The sequence below is a fragment of the Planococcus citri genome, chromosome 4 (assembly GCF_950023065.1).
Source record: "Planococcus citri chromosome 4, ihPlaCitr1.1, whole genome shotgun sequence".
In the NCBI taxonomy this organism is placed as follows: domain Eukaryota; kingdom Metazoa; phylum Arthropoda; class Insecta; order Hemiptera; family Pseudococcidae; genus Planococcus; species Planococcus citri.
In genome coordinates, this window is record NC_088680.1 from 65,377,736 (window position 1) to 65,394,021 (window position 16,286).

Below are 16,286 nucleotides of genomic sequence, written 5' to 3' on the forward strand. Positions count from 1 at the left end.
AGCCTCCAGCAGATTTTTGAAATTTGAAATTCCCACAAAATTTCACCAAAATGGAGTTGGAAAGCTGAAATTTACTCTGCAAACTAATTTCAATAAGCTACGAAGTCAACTGCAGGGGGATTTCAAGTCGTTTTGTAGCCTCCGGCGACTTTTTGAATATTCCTGGAGCCTCCAGTAGATTTTTGAAACTTTAAATTTCCTAAAAATTTCATCAAACGGAGATGGAAAGTCAACATTCATTCTGAAAACTAATTTTAATCCGCTACGAAGTCGTCTGCTGGTGGATTTCAAGTCGTTTTGGAGCCTCCAGCCACTTTTTGAGAGGTCGTACGGTGTTTTTTGGAAAATTGAAATTTCCAAAAAGTAGCTGGAAGCTTCAAAACCATTTGAAACCACCATGTAGTCGACTTCATATCGTATTGAAATTAGTTTGCGGAGTAAATTTCAGCTTGCCAACTCCATTTGGTAAAATGTTGCGGGAATTTCAAGTTTCAAAAATTAACTGGAGGCTCCAGTAATTTTCAAAAAGTCGCTGGAGGCTCCAAAATGATTTGAACCCACCTGAAGTCGTCTTCAGAGGGTGTTAAAATTGGATTGTAGAGTAAATTTTCGCTTTCCATCTCTACTTGATGAAATTTTGTGGGAATTTCGAGTTTCAAAAATCTGCTGGAGGCTCCAGAACTGCTCAAAACGGTTTGAAACAGTTCCCAATCGATTTGGCATGCTGAAAATAGGGCGTATCCCAAATTTCAGCTTTCTTGGTCAATTTGGTAAAATTTTGATTTTTTCCCTCATTTTTGGCCTAAATTTGATTTTCAAAAATTCTCCAAAAATCGAAAAAGGCACTTTAGCACTTGAAATTTTGACAGGTGATAAATTTTTGCTTGGTCTTTCGATCTACCTCTGTACTGTTTGAAAAATTTTGTGCAAGTCCTATGTTGGAACGCAAAATCTGCGATTTCGGCTGACCTGTCAATCAAAATGGCCGCCATTTTGTAAGTAGAGCCACTTTTTTTTTGAGTACAAGGGCTAGAAATTTTGCTTAGGACTCCCCCTTTAAGAAAAAAGTTGTCCTGGAGGATCGACCGGGGGGGAGGGTGCAATTTATCCTCAAGTGGGCTGCCCGACGAATAAGCCATTAGGCACCGGAAGAATTAATGTATCCTACTTTTGAACCAATCTACCTATCTTTCCGCAGTTTGAAAACGAATTAAATCGCCTCAACACTTGGGAAAATAAATTAGATTACATGATGAGTAAGCTGGAATCAAGTACTAACGATATGGAAACCCTTAAATTCATCGCAAATTATCTATTTCATTGTTACACATCTACCATGAAATACCATTTCGAAACTCCACAAAAATTCGATACCAGAGTGATGATAATAAAGGCTAAAAAACTGGTCATTCCGATGCCCGTTGATACAGGTTTAGATAAGGTAAGTTTTCATCTAGTCCACTATACCTGGAATTTCATTTAAAAATCTAGTACCTACAAACATTTTATTGCCTACTTATCAAAAATTTACACCAATTAATTCTAAGCGAGGATTAATAAACGAAATGGTTTACTCTTGTTTCAGTATTTCGTCAAAACGCCAGAAGAATTTAGCGTAGATGAGAATCACTTTACCATTTTACGAAGCAAAAAAGTAGCAGAAATAATACAAAGTTTTTTTGAAAAATAATAAATGCATTATCACAATATTTTGATACTGTTGACTTGACTTGTTTTCAATCGTCCTAAATCATCGTAAAAAAAAAAAAAAAAAAAAAAAAAAGGTAAGTAGGAATAAAGTGAGTAAAGTCTAAAGTATGAACCGTTCCTTGACAATTCGTTTTTCAAAAATAATAACATAAATTTAATGCTAAATTACACCACAATAAACCAAAATTCCAGGAGAGCTAATGAAGTGATTTTATTTTTGTAACACTTTTTGAAAATCTGGAATTTTCAAAATAATTACTGAAGACTCCAGCACGGCTTGAAACCAACTCCAATCGACTCCAGATGTTGAAATTAGGGTATAAAGTTAATTTTAGCTTCACATGGGTAAAATTTTTACAAAATTTGAATTTTCAGAAATCTGCAAGAGGCTCCAGAACTGCCAATTTCCTACGGATTGGGGGGGGGGGAGGTAGTCGAAAATATGAGGACATCCAATTTCATCTTTTTGAGTCAATTTGATTAAATTTTGAATTTTTTCCATTTCAAATTTAATTTCTAAAAATTTATAATAAATTTAAAAATACACTTTAACCTCAGAAATTTTATCTGTTGATGATTTTTACAAGATCTTTTGATTTTAGCTCTGTCCAGTCCATAAATTTATCAATCAATTGGTGTATCTCCCTCATTGGTGGATTTTTCCCGAATTTTTTAAGCTGATAATATCTGACAATAAGGATTTTAAAACGGTTCATTTTCGCGAAAAAAAATTAATAAAAATAAAAAAAATAGATTCTGAAATTTTCAGCTTAAATGACTGATAAGTTATCAACCTGTGCCATTGCACTTCAAAGCTCTCAAAGGAAATTCGAACATTCGCGTGAGAGGTGAGCATAAAAAAGAATAATTCTGACTCCAAGAGACTCTTTGGTGAAAGGAGGAGGAAGGGGCTTATATGCTTCAAAGTTTTTTGAATGACAGAAAACTTATCTGATTCAAGCATTTTTTTTTTGTTTCACTGAAAAATTTTCAGTAAATACTTGGAATAGTACTTCGAATGCATGAAAGACCTAAAGTAAGCCAGGGAAGAGGGAGTTAAATGTCCCCAAAGTTTTGAAAATCAGTGCTTTAGTGTTTTTTTTTGCAAATTTTGTCGTCATAAAATGTTGAAATTTTCCTAAATTTGGAAAATCGGTATCGGTTTCATTCATTTTTAAGGATTTTTTTTCCAGAAGCGAACCTCAAAAGAAATTTTTTATTTAGAAAATTATTCAATTGAGAGAATTTTCACTGTTTTCGAAAAATTCGACGCACATGAACCCCTCTCTTCCCCTTCCTCTTCAAAAATTGCTTTAAAATAAAGTCTATATTATTCTTCGAGACTTGTTTTTGGTATTCAGGATCAAAAAAACAAATCAATAAAATAAAAAAAAAAATGAGCAAAATTTTCCAAAATATCAAAATTTTGGAGAACATTTACCCCCTCTCATTTTGCTAAGAGCCATCTCAAATTTTTCATCGAGTACTTTTGTTTTTTTTTTTTTAATTTCAAGGTTTTCAAACTCCCTTTCAAAAAAAACTCCTCAAAGAGTCAAAATCATTCCCCGATTTTTATCTCACACGAGTGTTCAAGTTGTTGAATCAGAAAAGTCAACGATACCTGAATTTATGCATGAGTTTATTTTTCCCAAGTTGACCTCAATTTACTAACCGAGCTTCTACCTTTAGAATGATCTGAAGAAATTTTATGAAATATGGAACGAAACCGAGTATACATACAACCCAGTGGAAAATAAAACTAAGACTGTAAATTGAAAACGAAAAGTACGATATATTATTTTTAAGTACATATGTCATTATTCATATTACCTAAGTAAAAAAATAGAAAAAAAAATCGTCATTTCTCACGAATACTATCATTGGCAGAAAACTCGAACTAAAAATTTTATAACTACGTATTTTACTACGAGAAATTCTTGTATTTAAATTACATCATTTTTTGTTATTTTTTAATGCAATTCACAACCAATTCACTATCGCGAATGACAAAACGGTAATATTAAGATTCAAGTCGATATAATTATCATTCACGACAAACGAAAAATAAAGCAAATCACGAAATATTATTCGACAGTTTTGTAAAAGTTTAAAGAGATCCAATAGATATCGAATGTCCAATTATACATAAAAAAGCATAGTTACCCTATTTACGAAGTAGTAAATGAAAGTACATATAAATAAAGCCCTAATAAATAAATAAATAAATAACTTAATATTGGAAGATAAAAAATATGTTTAAAAGATACTCAGTTTCATTTCAAAAAACTCGATTATGTTTTCAATTAAGTTCTAATGATGAGTACGTAAATTACTCACGAGCGGAGAAGGAAAAATTGGAGGACTTTTGTAGTGATACTGTAATAATTTTTGATATGTAAACTACCTGATTTAAAAAGAAATCGCTTAATAGGAATACGACCAAGAGAATTATTCAAGATGAAGTGATATTATCATTGTAGATAAATTTATCATAAGTAAAGTCAAAATATCGGGTTTATCGAACTCGAAGAAAATCAACACGTGTTGTAAAATGGTCCTCAACGAACATACTTTTCAATAAAACACCTTTCTTAAAACTTCAATGAATCGTTTCTGTTTGTATCAATAGATCCACTCGGTATTTCAACAGAATGGAGTTGAAGTTTCGATCAAAAAATTCAAACGAACGAATATACCTACGAGCAAACATTTTCAACATACTTAACATGGCACCATTAAAATCAAAATACTATCAAACTATTCCATTCGTTAATATTACGATACAGAAGAAATCGGATTATTCGGAGATCCCATTTGGGTTAAAACCTTATCCAACCACTGCAAAGCACCATGTAAATGAATTTCAATCCAGCACGGAGTAGAAGTGACATCTTGTCTGTGATAATCAGCTCCCCAACCTTTAACGAAAGACAACCTGGAAACATTCGGTGACACAAATATGTGAGTATTAATTCACGAACGAAACGCTATTCTTAAAAAAAAAAAACGTACGATCAGCTCGAATAAAAAAACATATTATATTAACCTGATGGTGCACATTTTTGTGAGTTCGTAAACTGCTTCGAATCCATTATTAACAGACTGCGTAAGTAAATCAGCGAATTCCTTGTTGTTGAATATTTTCAGCGAATTACCAGGTGGTATTTTGCAAACGGTTGAAGGGTGGAATCTATGATGATAGTTGAAATGTCGCGACTGCACGAATATCGCAGCATCTGATAAACATTCGACGAATACTTCACCTTGCACAAAGTGCAATTGTACTCCTGAAAATGACGAATAATTTTAATAGACTGATCGGCTCGTTAGAAGACTTTATGATCAATACTGGTGTTCTCACCTCTTCCAATATGACGACGAGTATTTTCGATAGTTGAGTTACGATTCACATTAGATAACTGACCAAGGCAAAACCTATTCAATTTCCGGCCGGTAGGATTAGTAAAACCGTCGACGATGACCGTTTGCCAATGACATGGAAATACTTCACCGACTTTACAGTTCAATTCGTAATATGCGATAGTTGCCCAGAAAGAAGGTTCCTATAGATTTAACATAATAAAAATTATAATTTGTACACGTTACGTATTTAGAAATTATTTTTATTTGATATGGTACTGTACTTCAGTGACGTCAGCTCCACGACCGAGTTCACCAAAAGATGATACGCTGCTTCTGTCATCATGAGGCGAGAATGATTGAGGTGGACTTCCTAAAAGATATAAACAAACATTCACGTTACTGACTTAATAATGAAATTTTCGAGACGAAATTTCCAAAACACACTAACCAGCTAAATAATTCATCGACATCTGCTGCTGTTGTTGTTGTTGGTATTGCAATGAGGTATGATTGGGAGCAAATTCGCTATGTCTAGGAACAAGCACTGGTGGTAACACTAAAAAAAAACAAGATACAAAATAAAATTAACTTAATTTCATCGAAACACTCACGTATGCGTATCTGAACCTTCAAAGCTTACGTGTACTCGGGCTTTCAACCCTTTTATAATGATATGGATTGATGCAAACATTCTTCTCTTTGGCTGAGAATGGATATTGGCAATAATCTTCGGCTTTGAGTTCATGATGAGATTGTAAATCAGGCCACCTCCAAACTCGACAATAGATCACGTGTGGCAGTGCTTTTCTATGAGATACCTGCGGAACGAAAACACGTGATGAATGATGTATTACGATCTCGTGTTTTGTTTGATTTAATCTGCTATAAAATTTACTCGATTATTACCTGTAATCTTCCATCCAAACTTCTAGGTATCGTAACGCATTCACTGGGCTGTCCGGGGAAATTCAACGCTTTTATCAAGTTTTTATAAGCTTTTTTGTTCTGTTTTCTCAGCTTCTTGAATAAAGATTCGACAGCTTTCTCTGCCCATTTTTCTTCTTCGTCGCCTTGCTTCCAACCTAGAAGCTTTTTAATGCTGGGACTAGTGAACGAATATAAACTGGGAACTGGTCCGGAATCGGAAGTATCGGCGTCTTCGATATCCATGATTGTTTGTACTATATAATTATTCTAGATTCCAAAGTAATTCGTTGAAAAAATATCAATAACACAGAGATTCCGATCTCATACACATCGCGAACTTGGACACAGATGGTTGAAAGTTTGGTTATTACGAGGAATTATTAAACCGTAGAGTATATTCTAACCGAGAAATGGGTAAAATAAAATAAATTAGAGTAATTATTAATTAATTTGTAACCAAATTACATTCTTCCATCGAGCTTGTTATCGGAATTCGCTAATTCGCTTCGGAATGTTTTCGTCAACCATGTTGCCAAAGCGACGTTGCCACGAAAACACGAAAATCAAACTCCGAAACGTGCTCCTAAAACGCAAGAACCCATGTCGGAAATGCGTCGAAACAACATTCGGGTAAGCTCGGGTATATTCGTTGCTTCGTAACAAGTGCTGCCACCTGTCAAGTTGAGTTTTTATTCGAATTTTTGCCAGCCATTTTGCCTTGAATTTTGCAAAGTGAAAAATAACCGGTTCCATTTTCTATTGTCATTTGTCATTCATTGTGCAATGTGCATTTTTGGTGGGCGCCACATTTTTACTGTTTAATTACGATTATTACGCACGTAGCTGAGGTAATTATTATTATTTAATCGACCAAGTAATTTATTAATTAGTAATATTAGTTTAGTTGACATGTTTCGGAAAATCTTGGAATTCTTTCAATCGTCCTTTTGTCTTCAACTTTCCAGAATTTCGTCTCCAATCGACTACTATAGACGACAGATCTTTCCGCCAGTGTCATTTGTCTTTGTCTAGTCTTTGATGTCCGGCTTGGTTTATTCTTTACATTGTGCGTTCGTTTAACTACAGAACTTTTGCTTTTGGAGTCCTGCTGAGAAAAGTTGTTCCACTCGAAAGGTATGTACCGAATAATTAATGGATAATACTTCTCCGTACTATACGTACGTATTGTAAGTGTGACTTCGGTTCTGAGTGTTTGATTTCGGTTAGCTGAAAAATGAAGTCACATGTGCCGTAGAATAACACAATCGAACGCATTTTTGAATTAAGTATCGTGGTTGTTGAAATTACACAGGATTTCATATGCTTTTAGGAACATAATTCTTCGTATCGAAGTAGTCTATTTGCGTTCCACGTTGATCGATTTAATTCATGCATCGTGCATCTTCGACGATAGATCGTAATCGTTTCATTTGAATATAATTGCAGTATTACTCGAACGATCGCAAACCGAGATCCTGAGAAGACTGGTGAGTCATGATTGATGTATATTATTCAGTATTTCTTTGTTTCCGGTGCATTATCTGCATGATGTAATAGCTTACTCTCGTTGAAAGTATCCTGCGCGATGTAATTTAGAAATATGTATCCTTTTGCAAGTATTATCAACGAATTACGTGTGGATTTTGTAGCAGAAAAGCTTGCACGAATATTTACGGTGTTATTTGTCGGTTATATTCGAGATATAAGTTGGATATTCGTTGGTAGAATATTGTAGAATACGAAGTTGATGCTAACGATGGTTGAATGAAACTTTGAATCCACAACTCAACGAGTGTTAGCTACGTTCATGAGCTTTCTGGTAGTTTGAAATTTGCATTAATTTCCTTGTTTTAACTGGTAAACAATGACCTTACGCTGTGCTAAACTTAGTGAAGTGTTTTCTTTTATATTTTAAACGTGTTTACGAGCTGTTTTTTAATTTATGCATCGTTATTTACATCTTCGATCGATTCGCTGTTGCAAAAAACGAATTTTACGTAAGGTTAGTATGAAATTTACCCAAATATGGACTTTTTTTCACTTTCAGATCATCTGTCAGTCTCAGTATTCTACTTATATCGTATCAGTTTCATTGATTTAGCGATAAAAATATGGATTTCAACGCAGGCTTTTTCGCTGCACCTGCTCCTGGACCTGCACCTGCTATGGTACCGGATTACAAGCGAGTGTACAAACTGATGAAAAGATCAACGTCTGCGGAACCTGTGCTGACGTTATGGTACCGTTTAAGAGCCTCGATGACCGGTGCAAATTTCGTTGAATTGATGAACCTACTTGTCCATTTCAAAAATTACTTGGAGTTGGACGAAATGGACGAAGACGATTACGATGACGATATATACCATTACGGACACGTTTGTTGGTTTCCAGATTTTGTCATGGATTTATGGAATAGTACGCCTCAACATCTGAAAGACTTCGTGTTCCGCCATGAAGAAGGAAAATTCATCTTCGGGTACAAAACGTGGTTCGGTTACAAGCATGGTATGGATTTTCGAAACGATACGTTCTTGGTACGAGTTCTTCAAGATGCTCCGATCCAACTTCGAGTTCAGTTTTGGACGCAGCAATGGGAAGAATTGATCGTCGATTGCGTACCTATGTTTTTTCGTCAGTTGATCGAGACTTGTTTGACAGATCCGATCGTAAGACAGACGGCTAAAGAGAAGGTATTCAATTCGGAGAAAATGCAGCAACATTTTCTCGTCATGTACGACGAAGTGTGTTTTCCCGAGTTCAACCAGTACGCCGAAATTTTCTTACCGAACGCTGAACAAAGACGAGACTTCAAAATACAGTTCTTGCAGAATAATATCACTCGTTTACCCAAGTGTTTTCTGGCGTTTAGCAACCAAGACGAATGGATCGATATATTCGGCAAGTTTATTGACGAAGTTTATGGCGCAGATGAAGAAGCAGCTGATTCGTTCAAAGGGACTATGATCCGTTTGTATTTTCGATCGTTCATCTCAGAATGCTTGTTCCACCTAGATCGAAAATTAGGCGAGGTCATTCATTTCGGCGAACGCTTGTGCCATACGCAGTTGCCTCAAGTAAGGAATGCTTTGATGGAGGAGTTTAGACAGTTAATGATTCAGATCAGAGCCAAGTACGCTGGTGATCAAAATTTCAGCGTGAATTGGAATCATTGGCAATCGTATAATGTGCCGTGGGATATGGTGCTCCAGTGGTGTTTGGGTAGTGTAGCCGCAGTACGTAATTTTGTTGAGAACGAGTGCGTATTACCGTGATGAGCGAATGGTATTGGGTTTTTCTTACTCGTGAATTTATTTTTATTACGTTTTGATTTTTTTGACCAAGTTTTTACTCTTGTAAGATTATTTTTACTACTCACGACCAAACCTCGGTCAAGTTTTTTGTCGTGAATTTTATTCTTAGTTACGTTTTGATTTTTATGGTGAATTTTTTACTCGTGAATTTAGTTTTATGATATTTGATTTTTTTTTTTTTTGGTTGATATTTCCTTCGAGGATTTAGTTTTACTACGTAGGACTGATTTTATCAGTCATGTTTTACTCGCGAGTTTTATTTTTATTACGTTTTGATTTTTTTAATGAATTTTTTGCTCGTGAATTTAGTTTTATTATGTTCGATGTTTTTGTTTTTTTTTTTTTGGTTAATTTTTCCTTCGAGGATTTTACTACCAATGAGTAATAACTGATTCTATCAGTCATTGTTTGCTCGTGAATTTATTTTCTATTACGTTTGATTTGTTATTATTAAGTGAGTGATTGTTTGATATTTCTTAAGTAATCGACATTATTGATGTTTGTTGAGTAAAAACGAAATTAATACAAATGTAGTTTTCATTTTAAAATATTTTGGTATTGAATTTTTTTCGTATACGACCTAAACAATCTGATACTATATGAAGGTTTCATTATCGAGTGGTCATTGTGGTTCCTCTTACGATTCCTGCAACTTCGAAACACGAATTGTTAAGCCAATCAAGAGTTTTTATGGGATTAGTGTAAGATTTGCTCAAGTTTTTCTCTTCTATAACGTGAAATTTGTAAATTTGTTGCGTTTCGTCCAGTTCGAGTGAATTTTCTTTAATGTTTAATTTGAAAGAGTACGTTTCAATGTTCAGCTGTTCAAATTTTCTGGAAATATTTTCGAACAGATGATTGTTCGTGAGTACGTATATCTATTGAAAGTCAAGTTATGATTTTTTTCGAATCGAGTGATCGTTTAAGCTCACCAGACTAAATCTTGTTGAATGAAATCTCTCGTCTGTAATTTTTTTAAAATTTCATCTTTTTCAAAAATTCACTTTTGAAAATTTTTACGCCTGGAATTTCGCGAAAATCACGTGATACGGTCGAGAGGGTGCCCAATGAGCACCGATTTCAGTTCCAGTAGGTTCTAAAGTTCATTTTTGTACGTTTCATAGCGATTTGAAATTTTTTGGGAAATTTCGTAAACTCGCAAAAGGCTCCAAACAGGTCAAATAGCGATACTTTTCCTATCCAAAGATCCCTTGGGCACCTTTGAAGAAATCTTGTCGAAAAAAGTCGATCGTTGTGTACCTCTTTTGAAAATTTTATTTTTTTTTACTGTTTCTGAAATTTTTTCTAATTGGTCAATAATTTACTTTTGAACTCATTCTCCTGGAATTTCGCGATAACCTCTTGAAACGAACGATAAGGTGCTTGAAAAGCACTAATCGGAACTACAGAGGCTAAAGTTCATTTTAGCCCTTTCTAAAGGATTTAAAAACTCGCTGGAGGTTCAAAAAAAAATCGAATCGAGAATTCTGCCTTTTAGACGACGATACAGATTGTTAAGAATTGTTCGCTTTCTGCCAAAAATAGCAAAACATCTCACCTTTGTCAAAAGTACCAATTAGTCTCGTTTCTTGCTGAAAATTTTCGCCTTTTAACAAAACAAAAAAAAAAACAAAAAGACTTCATTCAAGAATTTTGAAAAAATTACCCAAATGTTCCTCTGGTTTGGAAAAAAAAAAATATCAAAAACTCTCGCTTTTTAACCAAAAAATTGAAAAAAAATCACATCATCAACAAAGGTGGCGATAAAGTATCTTTTTTTGGCCAATAAGTTTTAATTTTTGCTGAAATTGTCATGTCTCGCACTTGCCCTAAAATTGTCAAAATTTCTCGTTTTTTTTTTTTTGTTTTTTTTTTCAAAAAGTTCCCAAAAATTACAATTTTATCAGAAGTTGTTCAAAAGTTTTGGTTTTTCAATTTTTTTGCCATTTACAAGTATCACTTTTTCACCTATAATTGCCATTGATGACAAAAAAATGTAGTTCTATCACCTTGAAAAGTGCAAAGAAGCCTCACTTATCAAAAAAATGCGACTTGTTTTTGTTTTTTTGTTCAAAACTTTTTCAAAAGTATCGCTTTTTTTCGAAAATTGGTTTTGCCAATTAATTCCCAGAAAGTCTTGTTCTTGCTTTTTGCTGAAAATTGTAAAAATTCTCGTTTTTTAATTGAATAGTGAAAAAAAATTTAGTTTTTTTTTTCAAAAAATTCCAAAAAGCCTCACTTTTTTAAAAAATTGTCCATAAGTCTTTTTTTGCCAGGGATTGTCTCATTGATTTTTGTGTCAGAAATTGTCAAACGTTCACTCTTTTTCTTTTTCGAAAATTGGTTTTAGGTACCAATTAATTTCCAAAAGGTTCTGTTCTTGATTTTTTTCTAAAAATTGTCAAAATTCTCGTATTTTAATTAAATGGTGAAAAACATTTTAGTTTTCTTTTTCTTTTAAATTCCAAAAAGCCTCACTTTTTTCAAAAATTGTCCATAAGTCTTGTTTTTTTGCCAGAAATTGTCTCATTAATTTTTGTGCCAGAAATTGCCGAACGTTCTCTCTTTTTCTTCAAAAGGTTCATAATTCAATTTTTTTAAATTGAAAATGTCAATTTTTGTTATGTTCTGGTTTTTGTGATTTTTTTCTACGTTGAAATGTTTTGTCACTTTTTTTTGGAAACAATTCAGTACTATAGCCCTTCTAAAAAAATTGTTTGCGAAATAGTCTCACTTTTCTATGTACCTGCATTATCCTTTCTTTTTGTCAATAATTACCCATATTAATTTACATGACACATAAAAATGCTTAAAAAAAATTAAAATCGTTCAAAAATCTCAAAAATGTGATTTTGAATATTTTAGGAATAACAAGGACTTTTTGACAATTTTGACCAAAGAAAAGAATTTTTGGCAAATTTTGACAGTTTTGATTGAGTTTTTACGACAATTTCGATCAAAAGAAGGAAGTTTTGGGAAATTTTTAAAATTTTGTCAACATTTTTGTCAATCTTGGCAAAAAACTGTGATTTTGAATATTTTAGGAAAAATGAGGACTTTTTGACAAATTTGACTAAAAATGAAGTTTTGAGACAATTAAATTTTGATCAGAGAACAGAATATTTGGAAAATTTTGACAATTTTGTCGACTGTCTTGTCAAGTTATCAAAAAAATGTGACTTACAAAATTTTTGGTGAAATGAGAACTTTATGGTAATTTTGTTCGAAAATAAGGTTTTGGGACAATTTTGACCAGTTGAAAGAAGTTTTGGAAAATTTTGACTTTTTTTTTCAATTTTTTTGTCAATCTGTGATTTTGAAAAATTTGGGGAAAATGAGGATTTTTTTGGCAATTTTGACCAAAAATGGTGTTTTTGGGACAATTTTGACCAGAGAAAAGAAGTTTTGGGAAATTTTGACATCTTTGTCAACGTTTTTGTCAATCTTCACAAAAATTGTGATTTGGAATATTTTAGGAACAATGTGGACTTTTTGACAATTTTGTTCAAAAATAAGGTTTTGGGACAATTTTGACCAGTTGAAAGAAGTTTTGGAGAATTTTGACGTTCTTGTCAACTTTTTCTGTCAATCTTGACAAAAATTGTGATTTGGAATATTTTTGGAGCAATGTGGACTTTTTGACAATTTTTGACCAAAAATGAGGTTTTGGAACAATTTTGACCAATGGAAAGAATATTTGGAAAATGTTGACAATTTCGACAACTTCTTGTCAATTTTAGCAAAAAATAAGACTGAATATTTTAGGAAAAATGAGGTTTGTCAACTTTTTTGTGAATCTGTGATTTTGAAACTTTTTGGAAAAATGAGGACTTTTTGTCAATTTTGGCCAAAAATAGTGTGTTTGGGACAATTTTGACCAGAAAAATGAAGTTTTGGAAAATTTTGACATTTTTGTCATTATTAATTTTTTTTTTTTTTTTTTTTTTTTTGAAAAAGTGAGTATGATCTATGTTAATTTTTTGAAAATCGGATTTTTTTACTGTTTCTAGAATTTTCAAGTTGGTCAAAAATTCGGTTTTGAATAGAACTTCTGAATAAAACTTTGAAAATTGGCGGAGGCTCCAAAATGGCCTAGGAATAGTAGTTTACTTCGCTAAAAAAAAATCAAAATTGCTCTTGAAACAGCTTTTTTGAATTTTTTTTTCAACTCTCTAAAATTCCATCAGAAATTCAAAAATGAAAATACATAGTTTGGAAATTATTAAAGGTTGAATTTGATTGTGTCTATGGGTAATATTAAAAGTATTGTAGCAAGTAGCCTATACCTATTACCTACGTATTTTTAGTGCTAGCTGAAAGCTTACGGTGGTTCGTGTTAAATAGTGTTGAACTCAGTGAGTTGAAAATTACTTACCAGATTTGGTGAAATTTCAGATTTTTTTATCGTCACCGGAGAACAACCCAAAATGGACGACTCGGAAATCAACGATGGCAGATTCGTGTTTCTCTATTCACCACCGAAACTACAACTTATATCCACTCGTGTCATAGCAAGACGCCTGGTTTTCGACGAATTGAATCGCGACGCCGAAAACATCAACAATCCGTCGAAAGGTTTCATAGTGCACGATTGGATGTACGGTCATGTCGACAAAATTCTATCAAATCTACCATCCAGTGCTGTAATTCGTCGCTCCGAAATGACAGATCAGATCAAGTTAGTCGGTACGGAAATCTCACTATGGGTGTGGAAACATGCAAGTGTATTCATCGGCAGCGGTGGCTTTAACGAGCGTCGTTTCGTTACGTCTGATTTCTTAGCTAAATATATTTGGAATCTCGATGGCGAAATAGATTACGTCAAAACCGCCGAGAAACTGATTCGTGATACGTATTTGAGCGAAGAAGAGAAGTTTAAAATGGCTTGCGAATATTGCATGGAAGACGAGATTGACGACATGTACGAAACGTACGATTGCCTGGACGTCGACGATTGCACGGAGATCGAAGATTTCTCCGAGAATAACTATGTTTTGTATTGGGATCGTATGAGGGAAGGTTTCGACGTAGAGATGCCCGAAGACGATGATCGATCTTTCGAATTATTCATGTTGGAATCTTTTGCGTCCAACAAATCTGCGTTGAGGTATTTTTTCTGCCAGTTGGAAGACGAAGAGAGGCAAGAATTCGCCAATGGTAGAATGTTGACTTTGCCAATGCGTATAGTAAAGCATATTATACCCTTGTATACCGAACTCGAGCAGAGGGATCTTTTCGTGAAGAACGTGGCCCAAATGATGCAGAATATCGCGGGTGAAATGTCCGTCGAGCAAAGTCTGCAGTTTTGGAATTTTATCAAGCCTACGTTACGCGGTAAACAATATATTCAAATGCTGTCGGCTATATTTAGATGCACGCAGTACGCATTCGACAGTGATTCGAATGGGTTGGCTGAATACACGATGGAGATATGGAAAACGTCGCCGAGTCATTTGAAACAATTCTTATTTCGCGAACAAAACGACAGCTTCGTGTTGAAGTGGAATAAATGGTACAACGAAACGCGAGGCGATAATTACAGACTACGAAACGACGCGATGCTTTTGCAAATTCTATCAGATGGCGACGTCGAGTACCGATCACGGTTCTGGCTTAAAGAATGGACCAATTTAATCATCGGAGTACGTCCTCCTGCTCTGATAACTCTATTGGAGATCTGTCTACCAGATCCCCAAGCGAGTCCCCAAACGAGGGAAGAATTTAAGAAACAAATCATCGAATCTGATCGTATGGAGGCCTACTTGGATAAATTATTCGAAGTCGGGTTCATCATCGAGATTAACCAGTTTCTAGAAATCTTGCTGTCCGAACCGAGCCAAAGGACGGATTACAAGAAGAAAATGAGACCAGATATCGTTCGATTGCCCCAGAAATTCGTACGCGGTTGGGAAACCCCGAGTGACGAACAGATCGACGCTTTTGGCCAGTTTATCGACGAAATCAAAGACCGTGATAATAACGATGACAATGACGACGACGAATACGTAGGCGAAAACACCGCCAAGGAATGCAAAGTACGCGCGATCTCAGCAGCTTTTGTTCCTTTCATCGACGAAAGATTCATCGAACGTAGGATTTTCAACAACATCTTGCACGTAGCCAAACGTCTGTGCGGTGAGCAGAAGGTGAAGAGTGATGTAGAAATCATGTTCCGCATGTTTCATATATTCGCCACAAGTGATGAAGATAAGGAAGAGTTCACGAAAACGATGGCGAACGTGAATACGAATCGAGCCTGGAGGAGGATTATGTTATGGGCTCTGGGTTCTAAAGAGAAAATGAAGGAGTTTTTTGATGAATTTGAAGTTTTACAAGATCCCAAGTGCGAAACTTGGTTCGATGAGTGTGACGTAAGTGGTGATGAGGAGGATGGAGATTTTGAGTGAGGGTAATTATATTGGATTTCGAATTGCGTAGATTATATATTCATTATTCATATTTTCCTAGTGTTGCTTTGTGTTTACGATTATTGTATTTTTAAGGATTTTTTTTTTCGTTTGAGTTGATTTTCCAAGAATAATATTTCGAATTCGATTTTCAACGATTTTTTTAAATGTTATTACTTAGTTGTGTAAAGAATTTAGTGAAAAACAAATGATCGAATGAGAGAATATAATTTAAGTAGGTAATTTCCAATATATAAACGAATTTAATTTAAATAGGATCGTGAGTAAAAACGGAAGTAGGCATCTGGATAGCTGGACCTTGGTAACCTAGGTAGGCTGGTATTTACCTGTAACAAAAATTACAGGTGCTTTTGAGTACAGAAACTCAAAACCAAAAGCACTAACAAATTCATAAATAGGTAATCAGCAAACCATTCTCAGGTACAGTATCAGACTGGTACCTACTTACCAGAGCATTCAACCTAGTCCGCATTTCGCCTATAGGTTGCCTGGTAAGTGCTGGTCTAAAACAAATGAGTATGAGCATATCTCAGCATGTTTCAGCTGA

The 16,286-nt window shown here is 34.4% G+C and overlaps 3 protein-coding genes across 14 annotated transcripts in view; 2 read left to right on the top strand and 1 right to left on the bottom strand.

Annotated features, from left to right (window-relative positions):
* Positions 1-1,791, top strand: part of LOC135843982 (fatty acid synthase-like) — a 28,361-nt gene extending 26,570 nt beyond the window's left edge. The window contains exons 36-37 of the mRNA XM_065362057.1: positions 1,199-1,441; positions 1,586-1,791. Coding sequence (XP_065218129.1) covers positions 1,199-1,441; positions 1,586-1,690 — 348 coding nt within the window. The 3' untranslated portion in view covers positions 1,691-1,791. The remainder of the gene's footprint in view (positions 1-1,198; positions 1,442-1,585) is intronic.
* A 1,691-nt stretch (positions 1,792-3,482) lies between these two features.
* Positions 3,483-6,525, bottom strand: LOC135844916 (protein mothers against dpp-like). The gene is made up of 7 exons (XM_065363310.1): positions 5,980-6,525; positions 5,714-5,891; positions 5,522-5,629; positions 5,355-5,443; positions 5,072-5,273; positions 4,757-4,997; positions 3,483-4,645 (listed from the first exon to the last, which is right to left on the bottom strand). Exons 1-7 carry the CDS (start codon positions 6,241-6,243, stop codon positions 4,486-4,488), a joined length of 1,242 nt encoding a protein of 413 aa, XP_065219382.1. The 5' UTR covers positions 6,244-6,525; the 3' UTR covers positions 3,483-4,485.
* Positions 6,526-6,540: 15 nt separating this feature from the next.
* Positions 6,541-16,286, top strand: part of LOC135844912 (uncharacterized) — a 145,717-nt gene continuing 135,971 nt past the window's right edge. For 3 of the 12 annotated variants that reach the window (XM_065363304.1, XM_065363308.1, XM_065363302.1), the window contains exons 1-3: positions 6,544-6,848; positions 6,966-7,134; positions 7,331-7,487. Coding sequence is in view for 1 of the 12 variants with exons in the window: in XM_065363299.1 (XP_065219371.1) it covers positions 13,739-15,718 (1,980 nt within the window). In the remaining 11 variants the exon portion in view is untranslated. Of the gene's footprint in view, positions 6,849-6,965; positions 7,135-7,330; positions 7,488-13,706; positions 15,849-16,286 lie in introns of those variants that run through there. The other 9 variants (XM_065363301.1, XM_065363307.1, XM_065363297.1 and 6 more) reach the window with 6 other exon arrangements.